Below are 22,663 nucleotides of genomic sequence, written 5' to 3'. Positions count from 1 at the left end.
TGGGAACTTGTGTTATTTCTCTAAAGGCTTAAAGGGAGTCATAGAAGAAGAATTTGAATGCAAGTCATCTGATTCTAAAGCCACCACATTCCAATTTCTGGTCAGTTGTCAAGCTACTGGTTTCATTATCCTTTTAAAATCACTTTCCTATATTCTGTACGTTTGGAGGGAGTGTTAAAACGGGTACCATTTTCTTGGCATGGAGAGAAAATATCCTGTTGGGCTAGACCTTAAAGATTCCTTCCAGCTCTGTAGCTCTGACCCTCAGTTGGTGATCACAGGCTACAGAACTGGAAAGGGCCTTTATCATCCCCCAGCCCACTCTTACCCCCTTATTTTAGAGATTAGGAAATCAAGGCCTGGAGAGGTGATTTGCCCAAGGTCACACTGCAAGCATGATGGTCAGAGACAAAAAAATTCAGCCCGAATGAAGGTGTCCTATGTACATATATATATAATCTTTTATTTTAAAATGTCAATGAACATATACATTTCTCCTTAGCTTCTCCCTCAAGACATTGCACTTAAGTTTTCAAAACACATACAATAAATCCTTTGTACTAAACGGTTTTTGCTTGGGTTGGGGAAGGGGGTGCCTTACAAAAGTCATTACAGTTGAAAAAATCAGAAAAGCGTAGTATTGTTCTGAAATCCATTTTATGACAGATTCTTTCCCGTCTTCAACACACAGGGTCCTTGTGGGAAAAACCAAATGATCACAGTCTTGAAAATATGATTTCTGCTGCAGGCTGGCTTGAACCCCAACAGAAACAAAGAAAATGGAAGCAAAACTAGGGAATAGGAAAGAGTTACCTTGAAAAAACAAAACAACACCCCAAATGGACAATCAACAAACACTATTACTCATGGAAGAATAAAAAGATTGGAGGTGTTGGCTCCTCATCAAGTACATCACAGGGAGAAAATGGCAGAACATAAACAGTTTCATTTGGTCACTGTCTATGTGGTAGCTACATAAACACATCTTCATCTAAGACAAAGGAAAAAAAAGTAAAGCTATTTACACATGAGTACAGAGTGGGGTGAGACCATCAAGCCATTGAGGCTGGCATTCCAGTCTGGATTCAGCCTTCCTTTGGGTTGGGCTGCCTCCATATTGTATGTTCTTCAGCTATCACCGTGCCTATCCATGGGCCACATCATCAGCCCAACCTTGCCAAGGCTGCTCTCATCAGGAGATTGGCCAATCTCTGTAGAGCTACAAACCCAAGTGGAAGGCCAGGGGGAGAGGCTTGGCTTCAGCAACACCTCCAGTCTTTTGTACTCCAAGTTTCCAGTGTAGAACTCTGTCTGGTGTCCTGAGGTCTTTTCCATTTTTAAAACCTTGTGTGTTGTGTGTGTTGGTGGTGGTCAGCCTGACCCTTCTTTGTTTATAAGTTCCCTGTTCTCTCTTTCTGTCTCCCTGACTGTCCTAAGAGGGGCTGCTTGTTGGAAGAAAGAAAATCCCATTAAGGCTTTATTAAGAATACAGAGCTGCTGCTTGGGTCCTTGGAGGAAAGGAGATCTACCAGGTGATGGAGAACCTTTTCCCTAACCTATAAATAGCCTGATTTTATAAAGGGGATAGGTTGGGGCACAGTCCTAGGAGAAACCTTGAGAGGCTGGATCCTTATCATCAAAACAGACCCTTTCTCAGAGCATTCCAGGATATGAAGTTGAATCCAGATGGTCCTCGATATCCCTTTCCAGTGTCAACGCCAAAGCCCGGCCCAAGAAATGAAGGGTGCAAAGGGAAGGAGAAGGGGCTTCAGTGGGGAGAGCTAAGACTCCAAAGGGAAATGCTACTCCAAGGTCCCTAAGCTGGGGATTAGAGCAGAATGAGTGGAGAAAGCTTAGGGACCTTGGAGTAGCATTTCTTGATGTCAGAAAAGACCACAGACTTTGGAGTTATCCAGCCTCCTACCTGTCAGCACAGCTCATGCTCACAAAATGGCAGACCAGGACTCTGCTCTTCCTCCTTTGTGACCCAGGCTCATCACTCTCAGGCCAGCCTTTGGTCAGGAGTCACCCCAGTGGTGATAAGAGTGCAAAGCTTGGCTGATCTAATATCCCCATGTTGATTGTGCAGAAAGAGCTTGTGCAAGGAACAGTGATGTTAGAACCTAAATCTGGAGTGGAAGGACAAAATAGAGGGCTTGTAGAGGCTAGAAAAGCCCAGGTGGGAAATGGAAAGCGCCATCTTTAATAAGACAAGGAGGTAACTGGGGGTGGGGGGTGGGAGGGATTCACTTAAAAAACCAACTGCCAAAAGACAGTAAGAACGCGACACCCTGAAGAATTAGAATAACTTAATTAGGAGATGAAAAACAAGACCTCTTCTGGGACAACCACCAGTAGGTTTGGCTCAGTCAGATGCACAAGATATGGTGGCCTATAAATAAATATCCCCTCCACGGAATGTGGGGTGCCCTACCTCTCGAAGTCCCCTGATGGCCAGCACATTATCTCGTTGTGGCCAATGCCCGAGGATGAAGGGGCCTTTCCCCTGCGCTGGGTGAAAAGGCAAATACTCATCAAACTCAGTTGGCGGAGTGTTCTCAACTCGGGGCACTAACAAGCCCTGTTATCACGCTGGACTTATTCCCCTTCCATGCGCTCTCACCCTCTCTTCCAGCACAGGACCAGGACCTCCCCATGGCCTCTTCTCCTGCCTCCACCTAACAGCTCGACTTTCCAAACCTGAAAATGCCCCCCTACAGGGAAGGGGGAAGAATGAGAGGAGCCTCTTCACTAAATGGGACTTGCTTTCCCTATGGCTTGTGAAGGGCACTTCTGGATGCTCTATTCTCTGGTGACCAGCAGTGGAAACTAATGCTCAAGGTTGGCAGAAGTGGGCGCGAGGGGGCTTAGCCTGAGCCCTGGAGGCGAGGCTGTACCCCGGGCTTCTCCTGGCCTTTAGGTGAAGAGGAGGTGGACTGGGTGCCAAGTCAGTCTGGCTGGGGGGACGTAAAAGGACACCCACGAGAAGAGGGACGTGAGGAGGTGGCAGAGGGGGTTGGAGACCGGCTGCTGTGGCTCTCGCAGCCCCAGACCCCACCATTCGCCCCCTGCTCTGGCTCACACAGCCCCAGATCCCAGCATTCGCCCCAGATCCCAGCATTCGCCCCCTGCTCTGGCTCACGCAGCCCCAGACCCCACCATTCGCCCCAGACCCCACCATTCGCCCCCTGCTGTGGCTCTCGCAGCCCCAGACCCCACCATTCGCCCCCTGCTCTGGCTCACACAGCCCCAGATCCCAGCATTCGCCCCAGATCCCAGCATTCGCCCCCTGCTCTGGCTCACGCAGCCCCAGACCCCACCATTCGCCTCCTTCTATCAGCCTGAAGGAAAAGAGGGCGAGACGGAGAAAGGCAATGAACAGCCTCCTGGGCACCTGGGCCTTTGCACTCTGCAGCAGAGCCTCAGAGCCGGGGTACACTGATGCACAGAGGAAAGAAGCGGGGGGGGGGCGCCTCGCACGGGCAGGCCAGGTGGACCGAGGAGCGCAGAGACTCTGCGGCCGTGGCTGGGGGCACCGCTGAGCTCCCCGTGCTAAGATGCCCCTCGGCAGGCGACTGGCGAGCCTGTCGTGGAATAGTTGCCGAGGAGGGAAGGCTCTAAGCCAGTCCCAGGAAAATCCCAACGCCTCCAGGAATGCCAAGGACGCGGCCGCCCTCTGCCTCTGGGGAAACGGGGAGCTGGCCGCCTGGCATTGCCTAGAACGACGCCGACTCCCTCCTCTTTCGCCGGCCCACAGAAATGGTCTTCGTGACGGGACGTGCTGAGGAGCCCATTTCCTGCCCCGTTCTGGGTCCCAGCAAGCACCGGCCTCGTTTGGATCTCAGCTCTTCAAACAATTTCGACTAGGAGGGGTCAGAGGGCGCGTGAGAACTGCGGAGCCGGAGGCAGAGATGGTGGGGAGCACGGAGGAAGCGGAGGGGCCAGATGGGAGGGGGGACGGACGGCAATCCCTGCTCCCAGGGGCACCGTGGACCCCCGACAGAAGGCCCGACGGGGACGTCAGCGGCACCAGGGAGCTCCAAGGGACTAACCGATTGGGGTGAAAACAATCCATCTGGAAAGAGAACATGGCCCAGGACAACAGGACAGGAGAGCTCCGTCCTCCGGGACCTCGGGTGGCTGTGAGTGAGATGCTACAGGGACTGCCTCGGGCTGCCTTTGGAAGATGCCCTGCTCTGTGGATGAGGAAGGTGGGATTCAAGGAATGCAAAGGACACCTCCCCTCCCCCAGGGGTCCCCCAGTAAAACCCAGCCCCCGCGCCTCAGCTGCACACCAGCGCTCCCTCTCGGTGGCTGCCCAGCTGCGCCTTCCTCCACTCTTAGGGAAGCCGGCCGCCTGCCTGGCCTTTACCGGGGCTACGCCTGGAAGGGCTTGCTCCAACTGCTCTGGAACAAAATAAATACTCGTGTGGCCCCCAGTGGGTGGACCTCCACGTAGGGGAGCTGTACCAGGAGGCGTGAGAGAGGGCTTTGCATTGAGCTGCTGCCCAGTGCCCGAGCCCCGTGAATGGAGGAGAAGGCCGAGGAGAGGGGCATGGGCAGAGCTCTGCAACAGCAAGCTCCTCGTCCAGCGGCGCGGACTGGGAACGGAGGACAGCACTTGGGACGGACGTCGGCATTTCCCTCCCTCAGAGAGACGGACGTCTCTCTCCCCACACCCTGCCGGCCCCCTGCGCCGCGAGCAGCCTCACGAGAGTCTGTTCCCGTGTATCAGAGGAATGACATAGACAGAGATGTCGTCTCCCGAGCCTAGCCGGTCGTTGGATATCCGCCAGCCTCTGTCCTTCAGCACGCCCCGAGCTCGCATGACCAGGTCTTGAGCTGCCAGTGTGTACCTGGGCACGGGAAACAGGGGCAAGTCAGTAAAAGGGCATTGTAAATCAAGAAAGGAGGCGGAGGAGGAGGCGGGCATCACAAGAAGAGACAAACTCGGCCCCCTGCCTTCAGGGAGCTCCCGTCGGAGAGCCTGGAGCCACGGGACAGAGAGGGCGTAAGAGGAAGGCAGGAGGCCGACAGCTGCCAGGACCTGGGGCCAGAAGGGAGGCCCGGGAAAGACGGCTGTGCAACTGTACAAACAGCATCAGGACCACGGACACGCTGGGAATGTGCCCAATCCCCACGGATCACCCTCCCTCGCCACGGGACGCTTCCCCAGCCTGCTTCCAAAGTCACCTTTCCCACACGACTGAATTCCCAGGACTGGCTTGGCAGCCTTTTGTCCGATGCTTGGAGGGCTGTCTAGGTTCCAAGGCTATGTGGTCAGGGCTAGGCCATGGGGCTTTAGTGACTGGGCCAGGGTCACAGCGTCTGAGGCCACATTGGAACCCAAGAGCTCCTTGGATCTCTGTGGGGTCACCGAGCTGCCCCTACAGTTGGTTATTCTCAGGATTTTTTGTTTACGTCTTTTGATCATTGGTGAATGTGGCTGGTCTCACATCATGGTTCGACTTCCCTATAAATCCTGGAAATTCTGCAGATTCCTATCAAAGATGTCCTGGCAGCGTCTACGCATAGCTTTTAGTTCTGCCCTCTGGGGCCAAGCGGAGTCACTGCAACTTCTTTCTTAATACTTGCAGGGAGGTCTTCTCCCTTCTCTCTCTTCTCCAGGCTAGCCATCCCTTGCTTCTCTGCTAAAACCCTGAGGTCTGTCCCCTCTGGGCACTTCTGCCAATGTGGTGTCGAGAACGGAACACAGCGTAACCTCCCTGGAAAGAGACACAGCGCAGGCCCCTCATAATGCGGCTGGGCCAGCACAGATCACCTGGAGGCCACCACAGTCCTAGGACCTCACGACCCTGCTAGGCCTTTTCCTGGCAAACAAGTGGTTCTGCCGCACCTCCCCCAATTTATATTTGTGCTTAGGAAAAAGACCCAACTCCAGGGGACAGCGAAGTGCCCCTATGGCTTAAAGGCCAGGGCTGGTGACTGGAGGTTCCATCATATTATATTTAGTCTGAAAAACTAGGATCTATTAGAACCCTGCCTGTCGCCCCAATTTTAGCTACTCCTCTCGGTTTTACATCATCTGCAAATCCAGTAAGCGCACCAAATCATTGATAAAAAAAGTGAAAGGACCCAAGAAAAAGGATAGATGCCTGGGCCGCTGCCCAAGACAGATGACATGGAACTATGAATTCCTTTTGGGCTGTGGATATTCAACCAATGCAGGATCCAACTAACTTTGACTGTCAGGCACATCTCCTCCCGTTCAGGAGAAGGGCCCGTCTGTTAAGTGCTTTCCTAAAATGGAAGTCAACTCAGTCTACGACATTCCCCGATTTACCACTTTGGTAACTGCTCAATAAGCAAATGAGGCTAGCTTGGCATGGTTTGTTACCAACAAAGCCCCAGTGGTTTTTACTACATGTTCCTTTTCACTATTTATTTAAATTATCCAAGGTTCTTAACTTGGGTCCTGGAGCTGGTTTTCAAAATATTTTGCTGTCTTTTCCTATAATTGGTTTCTTTTGTAATCCTACGTGTTTTGTTTTATGCATTTTAAAAGGTTATTCAGAGTCGGGATCTATAGGATACCACAGACTGCCAAGGGAGGCTGTGGGGTCCACAGCATAAAAAAGGGTAAGAACTCTTGATTAATAAGTTTGCTTGAGAGTTCTGTGAGGATTTGAAGTTAAGCTCGTTGACCTATAGTTTTCCAACCTCGGGGATTTAATTCCCCTTTTCTGTAAAACGGTTTTCTATAACAAATGCCTAACAATGCACCCAGAGCATTTTGTTTTGGAAAACAAAACAAAAAGCATTTTTGCCTCTATGATGAAAGTGAAATATTTTCCAAATTGGTTGAACTTGGCTCTTTATGCAAATAAAAATTAACTTTCTAAATACATCAAAAAGTAGGAGAGTTACTTAATATAATTTCTGACTCAGTTTACAGTTTTTTCTCTTTAGCTCCTCATCATGTACCCTCAGAGGTGTGTTCTTTAGACCTTGAATTCCGAAAGGTAAGACAGAATCATACGCTGAAAACCTGTCAACCGCTTTTTGAAAATATCACCCCATTTCCACGTAGAACAATTGTGTTGGGTGGGAATGGAGGGCATTTCCCATTGAGGGAATTCTGGTGAAACATATAGGAAAAATCCATAAGATCTTTTTTCAGAACACTGGCCTCTAAGGGACACAAATCACCCCACAGGCTGCTTTACTACTGTCATCACTACAACATCTCTCAGGTCAAATCCTTTCCTAAACAGAGGGATCTAAGAAGAAAGGGAGAGGGAATGGATCTGGGTTTTGCTTCTTTAAGATAATAAACAGGCGATAAAAGACTGTCTGCCCTTTGATCCAGCCATAGCACTGCTGGGCTTGTACCCCAAAGAGATAATGGACAAAAAGACTTGTACAAAAATATTCATAGCTGCGCTCTTTGTGGTGGCCAAAAATTGGAAAATGAGGGGATGCCCCTCAATTGGGGAATGGCTAAACAAATTGTGGTATATGTTGGTGATGGAATATTATTGTGCTAAAAGGAATAATAAAGTGGAGGAATTCCATGTGAACTGGAACAACCTCCAGGAAGTGATGCAGAGCGAAAGGAGCAGAACCAGGAAAACATTATACACAGAGACTGATACATTGTGGTACAATCGAAGGTGATGGACTTCTCCATAAGTATCAATGCAATTTCCCTGAACAATCTGCAGGGATCTAAAAAAAAAAATACTACCCACAAGCAGAGGATAAACTGTGGGAGTAAAAACACCGCTGAAAAGCAACTGCTCGACCACAGGGTTGGAGGAGATAAGACTGAGGAGAGACTCTAAATGAACACTATAATGCAAACTCCAACAACAGGGAAATGGGTTCGAGTCAAGAACACATGTGATAACCAGTGGAATCATGCGTCGGCTATGGGAGAGGGAAAGGCGGGGGGGGGGGGGGGGGGAGGGGAGGAAAAGAAAACGATCTTTGTTTCCAGTGAATAATGTATGAAAACGACCAAATAAAATAATATTAAAATTAAAAAAAAAAAAAAAGATAATAAACAATGGTGGGGGGACAATGACAGCCCAAACCAGCTTCCTAGTGTATATGTGGTTCAGGCCATCTGGGTGACATCCAGTGAAGAGATCTTGAGTAAGAAACAACATCTAAGAAAGATCCTTGGTGGGGATGCTAAACCAGTGTTGGAGACCCAACCCAAAAGCGTATGGGCAGGCCATCTCCCAGGCACATCACATGAATGTTCCAGGGTTTTGCTAGTCTTGGCAAGACACTATGCTGAGTATTCAGAGGTCTGTAGGGATGCCCTCCTCTCCTCTCCACTACCATCATCTGTTGATGCTCATTGATATAACTGCCGAAGTTTGCTTGCCTATGGCCCTTTAGTTATGCTCAAGGATGCTCCAAATTGCACTGCCATTTGATTGAACTCAACAGAAACTTATTGTGTATTGAGTTTGATGTTTGTATGGAAGTTCATCTTTTGGTTGATGTTCTTTGCTTCTGTTTCACATCTGTACTTGTTTATTATTGATTTCCTTTTCCTTTTTCCTTGTTAAATTCCCTAGAATAGGTTAGTATTAGTTAGATTAAGATAGTTGAGTGTAGGTCGTTTTTTATTTTGGGTAGATATCTTAGTTTAGGTAATTGGTAAGTATTTTAGATTGTGCACAAATGCAAAAATAGTGCTTTCAACACGATTTATGCTTTGTGCAAAGGGGGGAATATAATAAGAAAAGGGATTGCAAAAGGAATTTTGCAATATGAACTTCCATTTGATTGACAGGGACATGTGATGGAAAGTCACACGGGAGCCTGAGGCAAGATCCTGGGTGAAGATTCTAATGTCCCAACTTGTAAACAGTCTCAAGGAGGAATTTTGCAGATTGGAGATTTTCCATTTGTCTACCAGGTTTCTGGCCCTTTGGAAGATACCAGTTTGAGTGAGAGAAAATCTGCTTGGGCTGGCTGCTGGCAGATGGACAGAAGACCAAAGAACCACTCCTCTACTGGACCTACTTTGGACATTTTCTTCTAGGATCTTGGCTCATATACTGGACTCTTTTGTGAGATTGTGTTTGGGGAAACTTAATTTATTTAGCATAGATAAATTAGCTATTAAGATAGTTTTAAGGGAATTAGTTTTGGGGTTAAGATTAATATCCAATAACCTTCCCTTACCCTTTTACCTTCCTTTCTCTCAACCTTCCAAACAATAAACTTAAAATATTTAGATGTTTCCCCTCTTGTTATTTCCCCTTAATAACCCCACAATGACACTACCATGTGCAAGATATTGTGTTAGGAATTAGAGATACAAAACATACACATACAACCTAAAGACAGTCATAGCCCACAAGGAGCTTACGTTCTACTGTGTGAGATGACATACATACAGGCAAGTGGTACCCAGCTAATAAAGATGCTGAAAACAGAGGAAATTAAAGTGTTAAAGTCAGAAGAGATGCCTCTCACTTCTTTCACTTTAATCATCCCCTCATTTTTCTATCTTTTCTTTCTACCCCCAAATATCCACAGATAGAGAAGTTCCCTGTCCCAATCCTAAAACTATTATGTAGAACTTTCTAAAATAATTTAAAACTGATCCATTAAGGAGGCTTTGAAAGTGCTTAAAATGGAATAGATCAGTACTTGGGCAGAACAAGAAAACTCTTCTTTTTACAACTGCTACTTCAGTGGATGAGAAGGAAAAAGGCTGATTTTTGTACAAGTAATAGAACAAAAAGGGCTTTTTGCTTGGGGTGCTGAGATCTAGGGAATAAAAAAGCCCCCAACTGTGGCTAGAAGTCAAGTCTATTTTTTCCCCTCTGGCCAGTTAAATAATAAAATATGAAACCACACGAAAATGTATAGCAGTCACAGAAATATGAGCAGATCAAGAAAAGGAATGGGAAAACAATTGAGCCATATACTGGGAGAGGAGCAAGGACTCAGCTGCTGAGTCTGGCACTGAGTGTGATGGGGGTGGGAGAGGGAGGTGGCGGTTTCTGGAAGTTGTAGATGAATAGCAGTTGTGGGTCCATTATTGACTGTGTTTATTCACTAATGCGGTGGATTTCAGATTCAGCTGTCAGGGCAGCATCAGAGAACTGCTGAAGTAGTTTTAAAGTATCTCCTCTCTCCTAATGAGGAGTCTGCCCGGAATGCAACTTTTGTATTTGAAGAATATTTTTCTTCTCGGGCTGAAGCTTTCAATATTGATCAGCAAAGCCTTGCAGAATGGAATAGCTGCTGAGGCGGGAATGGGCTTGGCTGAGAGCCTTCCCTAAGCTCTGGGAGTCAGGAAAAGGCAGGCAGGGTGTGGAAGGAGGAGAGGTACAGCGGAGCAGAAAGGGAGAACAGCCAGATGTATGACTGTGAGTCAGGTTAAGGAGCCGCGCTGATGAGCCTGGCTGATGGGGAGAGTCAACACCTCTTCTTGCCAGCCCTGCCTCCACCCCCCCCCCTTTAAAAAAATAAGTGGGGAAGAGTGAGAACCAGTAGCCTTGACCTGGAATCCTTCTAATGACCCCACAGCAGCCCGTTCCTAGACTTTAATGGATAAAGTCTTTTAATACTGATGTAGATGGACTATTTTCCCCTGGAAATAAACATCAAACACTACCATCAGTCAAGTTATCAAGCATCTCCTTTGTGCCAAGCACAGTGTTAAGTGCTAAGGGTACACTGACAAAAATGAAATACTCCCAAGTCACAGGGCAGAAGGTATACTGCCTCAGACAATTAGCAGCTATGTTTCCCTGGGCAGGTCACTTAAACACATTCAGCCTCAGTTTCCTTATCTGTAAAAAGGGATGATGATGATGATAATAATGTCTGCTTCATAGGAATCCTACGAGAATCAAGTGAATAATCTTTGTAAAACATTTTGCAACCTTGAAAGCACTACACAGAGGTTAGATTAAAGTACAGGAATATAAAAGAATAATACAAAACGGTTTCAGAGAAACCTGGGAAGATTTGTATGAACTGATGCAGAGTGAAGTGAGAAGAATCAGAAGATCCATACTATAACAACACTGTAAAAAGAACACATTTAAGAGACTTAAAAATCTATAATTCTGAAGGACTTCATGTTAACCATCTCCTGACAGGGAAGACTCAAACTAAATATGCTGAATGAGACATTTTTGGACATGGCCAACATGGGAATTTGTTCTGACTCTGCATATTTGTTAATAAGGGTTGTGTGTGTGTGTGTGTGTGTGTGTGTGTGTGTGTGTGTGTGTGTTTGAGAGAGAGAGAGAACATAAATGTAGGATATTTGAAAAAAAATTAGCTAATTTTATTCTTGCTAAACAACAACTACTACTACCAGTACGATTATTATTATTATTATTATTATTATTATTATTATTATTATTATTACTACTACTACTACCATCAGTTTAGCACACATTCCTGTCCAATTTGTATTAGGCTTAGGTTGGCCTTTTGGATGGCACAAATTAGGCTTTTTTTCAAAAGATATGAAAAGGAACAGAAAGTAGAGAAGTAATAGGTTGAATCCACCTGCACATAAAGGGTTACCCCTATCTGCTAACACTGTAGAAATACAGTTTGAGGGGTGTGGATGGAATCTCTTCATTTTTTTACTAGATTTAAATGGGAGGAATCTCCCTCTAGTTTCTGAAGGGAAATGGGGTGATTCCAAGAAGTGGCTGTGCCATGGTCCTGTTGGGACTGAATGCTCAGCTTGTGTATGCATCACAACTCATTTTTATAAACACGCTTTGGGGAGCTGCCCCACAGAACTTTATATGTGCAATAGCAGCTTCCTCCTGTAGCTTTTAATATCCTAGCCCAAGAAATGGAATCTTGGAGAATGCAGCTCCTGGTCAGTCACAGATTGTGCTCAGGTCCTGGGTTGCAGGGTTTGTATTTTGGGATGGATGGCAGGGAGAGAGGGAGTTCCATGGGTATTCTTGGTTAGTCTTAGTTTTCTGAGATGCCTATGGGTTAGTATGAAATTCCCCAAAGCATTAAAGTCGAGCAGGATATTATAAAGGCTTGGGCTGCCCTGCCCCCCAACCCCTCAAGAGGGAAAGGAAATAAGAGGGAGAGGAAAACAATGCTTGTTAATTGAAAAAACAATTAAGAAATTCAAGCAAAGCCTTCCCATAACTGGCTTCTGTCATCCGAGCCCTGACCAAGCCCTTCAAAATGTTTGGCTGATTCAACAAAATAGCAGCTCCATTGCTATTTCTGTCCATACAACTGAAGGAAATCCTGCTGAGAGGAGGTCCTGAGCAAAATCTGACCCCTAACACTCCCCATGTCCAATCAGATGGTGCTAAGCGACCCATCAAACATCAGAATCAACACTAATGAGTTTATTCTAAAACTGAATAGGCAGGGAGAAAAACACCAATAAACCCTTCTTTTGCTTTTAGAGCTCAGTCTCTTTGGAAAACCATATGGCCTTGCCAGTAAATAGTTCAGCCCAAGGGTTTAATAAAAGGTGATTTCATTTCCTTCTCCAAAATAAATAAAATGAAATAGAGACTTTGAAAGAGAAGATTGAATGATAATACCCAGGTACCTGGCATAGAAGGTGTTTTCACTGTCAAACTTGGACTAATTGAGTTCTCCTTAGTATGGTACATAATAACTGTCAGAGGCTCCAGGATGCTGACCCTTGGTTCCAACCTGGGGAGCATGGACTGTGTAACCTCTCAGAGCTCAAAGGGGAAACCACTATGCTATTCTAGTAGGCCTTGTAGTTCCAAAAGCACCAAAGATCCTGGGAAGATTTCTTTCTTTTTTTATATTTTATTTTGTTATTGTCTTTTTATTGTCTATTATCCAGATTACATGTAATATCAATTTTCAACATACCTGGGATTATTTCTGATGACAATGGATCAGAGAGGAATATGTGTGTCTCTACTGGGGGTAGGGGGATGAGAAGGAAGCTTTGTATGTGGAACTTATATTTGTACCGTTATCTATTCCTAACTGTTTTATGGCCCCAGGTCCCCTGGCTTGACATTAGCCTTCTTCCTTAACTCTCTCACTAAGTGCCCTCTTATGAATTCAGGGTTAATAGAAATCTACCCTTCCTCCTGCCTCCAGGCATACATCTCTCTGTCTTTGGAATCTGAACCCTTCTACCTTGCAGGGTGAACAGCCAGTACGAATCTCATTCTTTCCCCCATCCCCATCCTTCTGTAATGTCCCCTTGGGAGACCCTTAGTCCCACAGCATCTTTAGGTCTTGAAGACCCTGGCATGAATCATCCCAGAGCCCCAGGTGTCCCCCTTCCCCCATTCTATTCCCCACAATGTTTTTAGATGAGCCACTCATTTTATGATGCCACAAATGATATAGGGAGCTGTGCTCTGCTGGCCAGCTGAATTCCACTTTAGGGCAAATTCTAGAGGGTGGGGAAGCCCAGCCAGTCAGCTTACCAATAAGCCTGCCTTACTGCTCATGAGCCCACTTTTTGGTTGGGACTCGTAAGACACAGAGAAGCTGGGAAGCTCATACAACAACTCCAATTCCTATCACATTTCTGTCTGAGAGGGCACTCTAAAGGTCAAAATGTTACAAATGCATCTTTATGCTAATAATTCCTTCACCTGACAACTCACCCCAGTTAGGAGGGATGCTATTTTGCATTCCCTGTTGGTAAGAATGTCATCTAAAGAAAACAATGCTTGTAATTTGCTCGCCAACCTTTGTTATCCTTCTCCTCCCCATCACCCCTGCCTTTATAATGCTGGATAGTAAACTATCTCCTTTCTGCAAGGGAAAAATTGGGATGCAACAAGCAGAAGAAACAGGTTGGAAAAAAAGAGAGATAACTAATTAAAACATCAAATGTCAGAAGAAGATTCTGATTAATTTTCCCCAAAATATGCCAATCCTGGTCACTATCTGGGCCTGTTCTGTTAAGTAGACCTTTGGACTCCTGAGTGTCCACAGGAATTTTCTGCACAACCCCAAAGAGGTCTCAAGCAAGCCCATTGCTCTCTGTAGTGCTGGGGGCAGATGAAGGGTCATTTGAGTCCCTGGACTGACTAACCAAGAAGAAAGAAAAGCAGCCTAGAAAGGCATGATGGGGGTGATGGGAGAAGTCAGGAGGGGGAGGAGAGACTGCCAATGGAAACCTAAAGTGTGTCTTTCCTTAGGGGGACACAGGGCTGGTCTGGGCTGCTCTCACATTTTATCCTGCAAGTTTCTATTGAGAGGCATGGTCAGAAAATAATAGTTCAGGGCTCCCCTGCTTTCCAAGTCATTCATTCAATGTGGTAGTTTCACAAAGGTCATTGAAGGAGGCAAACAGGCAAAAGCCCATCGCATGCTTTTCAATCTACACCTTCCATTGGGTTGCTGTTGCTGGGTTCTTAGTAATCACTATGGTTTCCTAAATAGAAGGACACTGGGGCATTTAGGGCAAGTAGAATGAATACCCATTCTTTAAAACATCCTTACATGCACACCTCATCCATTACACATATTAAATATGTGTACATATGGAGGTGTATATCAGACACGTTTATGATTCTATATTGATTCAGACATTGTGTTTCCAATAATGGGGCAGAGAGTTTATATGCATTTTACTTTTGAAACAACACAGCATGATGGAGGCCCTCTGACTTCAGAGTGCTAAATTCAAATCTCAGTTCTGCCACTTTCCTCCTCTATAAAATGATGAGATTGGCCTACCTGATCCTCTTAGGTTCCTTCTAGCTTTATATCTATGGATCTATGATCTGTCTATTGGTAAGGTTTCTCTTATTACTGGATTAATGAACTCCATCCCATAAGTGCTATCAACACCAGGGTCTTCTTGTTTTTAATGATTTCAAGATGGATAAATTCTTACAATTAGACAGGGTTTATCATACCAAAGGGGAAGAATTGGGTGGGTGGGTGGGGGGAATGGACAGGGAACTGGGGCTAGGAAGGTTGTGACCTGCCTTCAGAGACAAAATTAACCAAGGCTAGGGTGATGATATAAAGAATTAATTTCCTTCCCACAGTAACAATCATTTTTGGATCCCCCCAACTCCCATAGGGACCTCCTCCTTCCCTCCCTTCACCCCCAACTGTTTTTTGGTCCAGGGGAAAATTTTCTAAGTTTGGATCTATTTGGCTAAGGTCTCAAAGTCAAACTGATTTCCAGTCTGAAGTTTCATCTCTTACTTGGTTATCCTCATGAAATCATTTATGATGTTTATTCCTCCTCCTCCTCCTCCTCTTTTTACCCATGTGGTAGAAGTAATATCTGCTAGAATCCCTACCATATAGGCTAGACTAGTTTTTCCCTTAAAAAGCAGGGAAGACATGTATTCAAGGTTTGATTGGTTCAGCCCACTAGAAATCAGGGTCCCCTTGGACCTGGAGGATATCCTGCTGCTATCTGAGTCCAATTTCTGCAGGGAGCTGGGACTTTATCTGAACTGGTGTTATCTCCTCACTGAACAGAATCCTTTTCAGGCTGTTGTTTTTTAAAAAATACATTGTAATTTCTTTTGTTAAATATCTCAACGATTAATTACATTTCTTTTCTTTTTTTTTTAAGCCCTTACCTTCTGTCTTGGAGTCAATACTGTGTATTGGCTCCAAGGCAGAAGAGTGGTAAGGGCTAGGCAATGGGGGTCAAGTGATTTGCCCAGGGTCACACAGCTGGGAAGTGTCTGAGGCCAGATTTGAACCTAGGACCTCCCATCTCTAGGTCTGGCTCTCAATCCACTGAGCCACCCAGCTGCCCCCAATTAAATTTTTTTTTAGGTGTTGTGATGGACTACAAATATCTCATTCTTATCCTGACCCTAAATTGAGACTGAACAACCTTCATCCTTATTAACCTTTTTAGTCTTTGTTTCCCTTCTTGTCTAAAATACAAGCCTCAAATCTTGATTCCTTATTATTTTTAACCTGCTCGACTTACACTACTCCCTTCTCTGTGGACCTAGGTGTCTTCAACCCAGCCTCAGTGCCTTTCTTTATGACAGTCTCTGGTACACAGCCTAGGAGACCCCCTGTTCCCAGGTCTACCTTCCTCTAGCAATCACAGTGGCTCCCTAGGCTGGTTCAGGCACTTACTCACTGACTTGTTGCTATGGAGAAGAGCACTAATGAGTAAGGGCAGGTACACATCCAAACTGCCAACAAACATTACTCGTAAAAGAGTGCTGGGGTCAGTTCGCTCTCATAAATCTCAGTTTCTTGGCTCTGACCTTTTGCAATCATAAATGCAGAAAGCCTGAAGCTGATGAGCTCATATCAACACAGAATAGAGGCTGCATAGTAACAGGCAGAAAAATATTCAATGGGCAAAAAGACCCATGGATAAATCAAAGAAACTTTGGGTAAGGAGTAACCATGAGGTCATACACTCCACCCTGGTGACTTCAAGCAACAGCAACTGTTGGAAGACAGCGGTCCATCAGATTCTGGTTTTTCCCCTCTAACTAATTCTCTGTATAATAATAGCTAACATTTAATCAGGAATAAGGCTAGCGCTCCCTGTGGTAAGGATAGAAGAGGACCCAGGGGTCTTTACAACATATACATGGTTAAGAAATTGCCACTTACTCAGTAATGATTGATTTAATTGATCCATCCATCCATCCATCCATCCATCCATCCATCCATCCATCCATCCATTCTTCCTTCCTTTCTTTCCTCCCTCCCTCCTTTCTTTTCCTTCCTTCCTTCCTTCCTTCCTTCCTTCCTTCCTTCCTTCCTTCCTTCCTTCCTTCCTTCCTTCCTTCCTTCCCTCCCTCCTTTCTTTCTTTCCTCTTCCCTCCCATTTTACAATCAATACTGTGTTATCAGTTCCAAGCCAGAAGAATGGTAAGGGCTGGGCAATGGGGGTTAAGTGATTTGCCCAGAGTCACAGAGCTAGGAAGTGTCTGAAGTCATATTTGAACCCAGGACCTCTCGTCTTTAGATCTGGTTCTCAATCTAATAGGGTACCTAACTGCTCTTGTACTTTGTATTATAAAATTAGTAATCAATGAAAAAAGAAATAATCAAAGATCCAAATAATGGGTGAAATCTTAAAGAAAACCCTTAGTGTTTGACAAGGTAGAATCAACGTGTTAGACTAGCGAAGACATTTGTTCTGTGTCCTCTTACAGATCCATCTGAAGGACTGTTAACTCTGACTTTGTTTTCCCATTTTAAAAAATGTGGAAGTGTATAGCACTAAGGCTTTAGTTGAGTTACAAACTATATGTATGTGTGTATATAATATGTACGTATGCACATACATAAATGTACACACATATATGGAATTCATGTTGTAACAGTATCTTTGGTCTGATATTTAACTTCTGCTAACTCTACAGAATCCATAAACAAAATAGAGTACAACTTTTATTGACCCAACAGATCAGAGATTTTCCTAGCCAAAGGAAATGTCCCTTCATTATCATGCACCAGAGTGAGAGAGAGGTGATCTGAACCTGATAAAAGAAGAGAAGCTTCATTTTTCTTCAAAGGTACACCTTTTGATATTTATATTACTTCTGCCCTGTTTGGCCAACTAAAAAAGTCTTTGTCTTATTTTGTTCTTACTGAATTTAGTTTTTTGCTTCACAATGATTATAAAATTTAAGTTGGAAACTACTTGGTCAGAGAGAGAATTCTGATTAGCAGAATGAACGCTGCCAGTCTCTGAACCCATCTTCTAAAGGAAATTCTAAGGCAATAACAAATTGTCTTTGGGCATATTCTGGCTGGCACAATGGTGCTATTTACATAGAATCTCAGGCTATGTGTACGTAGCTCTATTCAAAGTTTGGTTTAGGTCTTTCCATGTTTCTATATAGGCTCCCCATTTTAAATTTTACACGGAATAATAATATTCTGATTTTTTCTTTGTATTTTTCCACTTTGGGGACATGCTAGTTCATAGGCAAATTGGTTTAGATCTAGAAGGGGGTCTCAAGAGTTTATAGGCTCCAACCCTTTCATTTTACAGAAAAGAAAATTGAGGTTGACTTGCCTAGGATTTGAGGTAGGATTTGAACTTGGATTTTTCTGACTCTAAACCCAGGACTTAGAGCAGAGAGGGGTGTATTTTTTTTTTAATGAAAATGGGCTATTTTTTCTTTTTTGAATAAAGTCTTATTGAAAAAATCACTAGGTTAAAATGATGCTCAGTTTGGGCATACTGCTATATTGTTCCAGTCTATAATCCTACCAATAATGCAGAGACTACCTATTTCTCTATAGTCCTACTCGCTTTAGATTTATGTTCTTTTTACCATTTTACAGTGATTTTTAAGAGTTTTGTGATGACTTTCATCTTTATTAGTCATTACCCTCTCCTCTTCCCCCATAATCCTCTCTTGTAACAAAAACAAACAAAAAAAATCTGCTATGGAGACCTTGCCCACCAGTGTACATGGAGTGGAGAGTTAATCAGGGGACCCTTGGACTGAGTAAGTTTCCTTTGCCCTCTTGATGAAATTTTAAAATGTAAGTGGTAGGTAAAGAGTCTTAAGTCTTACAGCAGGTACAAAGCATATAAGCCTGGGTAGAGAGGACCTGGGTTCAAATTTGGTCTCAGAAATGTCCTAGTTACGGGACCCTGGGCAAGTCACTTAACCCTCATTGCCCAGCTCTTACCACTCTTCTGTCTTAGAACTGATACTAAGACAGAAAGTAAGATAAAAAGAGTTTTAAGTCTTAGAGAAAGTGTAAAGAAGTCTTTACACTTAATTATTCCTTTAGACTAGGCTGAATCTTTTGTGTCAGATTTTTCTCCTTGGGAAAATGCTGCAACACTCTCTAAGGAGTCAGTAGAGACGGCAAGCTCTAGCACTTCAAACCAGAGTTCCACAATGGGCCAGGGGGAGGGGAGATGAGATTATAAAGCCCAGAGGAGAGCAGCATGAGTCTACCATGAGCCTGGGACCCCACAGCCCCGAAGGTGGGATTTTCATTGGATACACGTGTTTCCCAAGCAGGCGGCTCTCTATTTGTGTATTTGTAGGGAAACGAACCCTACATGTATGGGAGAAATGTTTTGTTATTATTTTTCAAGCTCTGTCATTTCAGTAAATCCCTTTACTTTGAGCTAACAGTGTCAATTGGTGTATGAGGGAAAGAAAAACCATTCCTGGGGTCTTTTGAGCTTTTAGGAAGGTGGATGCACAGAGTACATTGACTCTGGAATGGCTGCCCCCCAAGGCACCCAAACCTGTAAGTTCAAGGTGGGCAGCACATATACTATATCAGGTTTACTTTTCTGCCATGGGAAGGAGGTATATATATATTCCATTTATCTCTTCTTTAGGACCTTCACTGCTTTTTCTATTACTCAATGTTAAGTCCTTTCTGTAATTTTTAGTGTGGTTCCAAAAAGATTACAAAGAAATATTCTGGGTGAAGGAGAATGTGGGGGGCATTACAAGTCATAACGACATGAGGACAAACAATTCCCACTTTGACTAGTGGACAAAAAGGACAAGAAAAGTCTCTCAGAATAAGAGATGCTCCTGATAGACCTGAAGAGGCATAAATACTTTCCTTACGGATCTTAGATTTCTCTTAAGACATACACTGGGCTGCCTGAGGAACAGCCCTGATGAGATATCTCCTTCCTGAGTTATGATGCTTAATCATGCATGTCAGACATTATTACTTCAATATTTCAAGGATCTGAGATGTATTCGGTGTGGGTGCTCCCACCATTAATGCACAGAATGACCCCCTCAGCACTTTAAAAGACCGTCTTGCTGAGGTTATGTGGCTGAAAAAGAAATCATTACCTGGTGGCCAGCCCTCTGGCAATAAACCTTTCTACTTAGTCTCGTCCTCAGAGGACAAATTCAGCCTACAATTGGGCACATAATTATGGTTTTTCTGGAATGGTAAGATGTTTTAGAGCAAGGATTCTTAACCATGTTAGTGCCACGAACCACCCCTTGGGTAGGAGTCTGTGAAGCCTCCTTCAGAATGCTCTAAAATACATGAAATGAAATACATGAGATAACAAAAGAAATTAGGTGGAATGTCGATGTTATCAAAATATTTTTTAAAATTTCATGAAATGGATGCCATGAAATTCTATCTCTGCCCTACATGGAGGGGTCTGTGGACCCCAGATTAATCTCCATTGAATAATTTATGGTTCAATGGTATAGTCTTCAAGAACCCTTCACACCATGATGGGGCTACAGAGAAAGACTTTATCGTAAGTTCAGACATTCCTTCTACCCATCTATGCCAACTTAACATGTAGGCTCTTCTGCATGGGAAGGGGAGGAAAAGGAAAGAAATAAACATTTAAATATTATGTTCAGCATATATCTCATTTGATCTTCACAACTCTGCAAACTAGAATGCTATGATCCTTTCTTTTTTACAGTTGAAGAAATTGAGGCAAACAAAGGTCAAGTGACTTGCCCAGGATCATACAGCTAATAAGTGTTTGAGGCTAAATTTTAACTCCTGTTCTCCCGACCCCAATGCCAGTGTTTTATTTATTGTACCACCTAATTTGCCATAGTGTGAGGGTGCCAGGGTGGGGAGGGGCTACATCCAGCCTTGGGGACATTCCTTGTTTTTCTTTGATATTACTCTCACCATGTGACTAGTCCACCTTCCTTATCATTTCCTCAAAGACATCTTTTACTCTTGTTCTTTAAGGTTCTTCCTTGATTATAGGATTATATACATCCCATCCATTCCAAATCTCTCTGTTGTCCTCTGTGTAATTTTTGGAGCCTGTTTGGCTTAGTCTCACAGCCAGTTAATGACATTAATAGAATATCGATATGATATTTTTAAAATGGGCCTCTGTTTCCTAGAAGAAGATCAGAAATGTTGCAGTTTCCTGAAGATAATGGGGCCTGCTTTTTAACCCCAGTTTTACTTTTGGTCCAACTTTTTGTGCTTTAGGTCCTGCCCATCTGAGATACAAATACTGATGAACAAGTTCTATAGATTTTCCATCTGCTTATCATAATCTAGGCAACAGATATTCTTTATCCACTTGGCCTTTCCTGTGTGGATGGTCAACCCAAACTCTTTTGTTTTTATGGGAGGCACTGCAGAGAATTAATTGCAACCAGCACCAAGACATCTGTAAATAGGAGTATCTAATATCTGAGTTAGTTTAACTTAAAAAAAAAAAAAAAGAACTATCATTGGAGCCACCAGAGGACCAACCCTAAAACCACCACATGAAAACACAAACCTGTGTGGGTCGTCAGGATCACAGTTAGGAAGAAATTGTGTGATTGCTTCAGCCACTTCTTCATTCACTAAAACATCCCAGAGTCCGTCTGTGGCTAAAATCAGCACGTCGTCTGTCCCATGCTCATATTGCGTGAGATCATAGACCCTCACCTGCAACCATAAGCAGAGGCAAGATTATGATGGATGACATTCAGGGTCATCCATGTTCTTCTGACCTCTAAAACCTGGTCTGATTCTACAGATTTGCTCTCCCGAAGGCTTGCTTCCCACTTACACCCTCCTCTGCTTAGCAGAACAGCTTTAAGAGACTCTCCTGGATTAAGTGAAAACTTTAGAGGACTAAGATGGTACAAATAAATCCGTGTAAATGACTTAATCCAAGCTACTGTGCCCAACATTTGCTTTCATTTTTCTTTTCACCAGGACTGAAACAAGGGTGTGTGCTTGGGAAATATGATTTGATACTCAACTCAAATGGACTGGTGATCTCATCAGTGTGGGTCCTCCCTTCAGATCACAACTCATCCAGTCCTGACCCTCCTCTGCAACTCTTGCAACCATTATTTGTGAATGAGGAAAGCAATTTTATAATGTGGTGCCAGAGATGTTACAAGGAAAATGGCGGATGGTGCCAAATTTAAAGAGTCTTCAAAAGATTGAAACCCAGTAATGTTGTTGCCTTGACATAACTGACTCCATTTCGGATCAGGCCACTATTTGTGATGGAGCATCTTGATGTATTTTTTTTCATAATTTGTTTTTCAATATAAAGATAAGAATACATGTGTAGAGATCGATAAACAACATATGTGTGCTCATAAACAATTAGTAGACATATGGGACCCACAGATAGGTCAGACCACCAACAGGAAAATCTGGTAAATAATTTTAGTTTATGTGATTAGTGTATATCATCAATGATCAGTCAAATTAATTAGTAAACCAATTAGGTCACTGACCACTAACTAAAACTTGGCGTAATTAGCTAACAGCCATAGGCAGAAGTTCCAGCCTTGAGTTTGACTTTGGATTGAGACCAAATCTAGCTCCTGTGTTCCCTACACTCTAGACCCATGCATTCTCCACGTTCCCCTGAGTGCTCATTAGCTGACTGGGATTTGATGACTTGTCTAGCAACCATCTTGATGGGAAACACACGGCTTATGAGCCTGGGATGAAAGAGAATCTCACCATTAGGTAACAGGATGTATGCACATACAAGGAAGCTCTAGGAGGTCAGGTTTGTGGCTTGATCCTAGTGAGGTTAATGCCCGTATTGTCTAATAGAGACCAATGTTTTCATATATTTGATTAATAAAGTTTGCTTGCTAGCATTGAGAAGTGGAAGCTTAATTTTCTATGGCACTCATTAGCATATGTAATGGTAAATTGTTTTTGTGTATGCATTTTCTGTTACAAGTGAGGACACTCCTTCGCCATTTATTCAGTGCTTACTCTATGAAAGGTGCTAGGTGCCTGGGGCACAAAG

The 22,663-nt window shown here is 44.1% G+C and overlaps 1 protein-coding gene across 2 annotated transcripts in view; it reads right to left on the bottom strand.

Moving 5' to 3' along the window:
• Positions 1-428: 428 nt before the first annotated feature.
• The window catches only part of PPM1H (protein phosphatase, Mg2+/Mn2+ dependent 1H), a 345,181-nt gene continuing 322,946 nt past the window's right edge, over positions 429-22,663 (bottom strand). Inside the window, exons 9-11 of one of the 2 annotated variants that reach the window (XM_056797680.1) lie at positions 21,173-21,324; positions 4,713-4,856; positions 429-4,407 (exon numbers count right to left, since the gene is read on the bottom strand). In XM_056797680.1, coding sequence (XP_056653658.1) covers positions 4,341-4,407; positions 4,713-4,856; positions 21,173-21,324 — 363 coding nt within the window. In that variant the 3' untranslated portion in view covers positions 429-4,340. Of the gene's footprint in view, positions 4,857-21,172; positions 21,325-22,663 lie in introns of both variants that reach the window. The other variant, XM_016425600.2, reaches the window with a different exon arrangement.

Source organism: Monodelphis domestica, chromosome 5 (genome assembly GCF_027887165.1).
Source record: "Monodelphis domestica isolate mMonDom1 chromosome 5, mMonDom1.pri, whole genome shotgun sequence".
Taxonomy (NCBI): Eukaryota; Metazoa; Chordata; class Mammalia; order Didelphimorphia; family Didelphidae; genus Monodelphis; species Monodelphis domestica.
The sequence above is the reverse complement of the archived record's forward strand: the minus strand, read 5'-3'. Positions and strand labels throughout refer to the sequence as shown.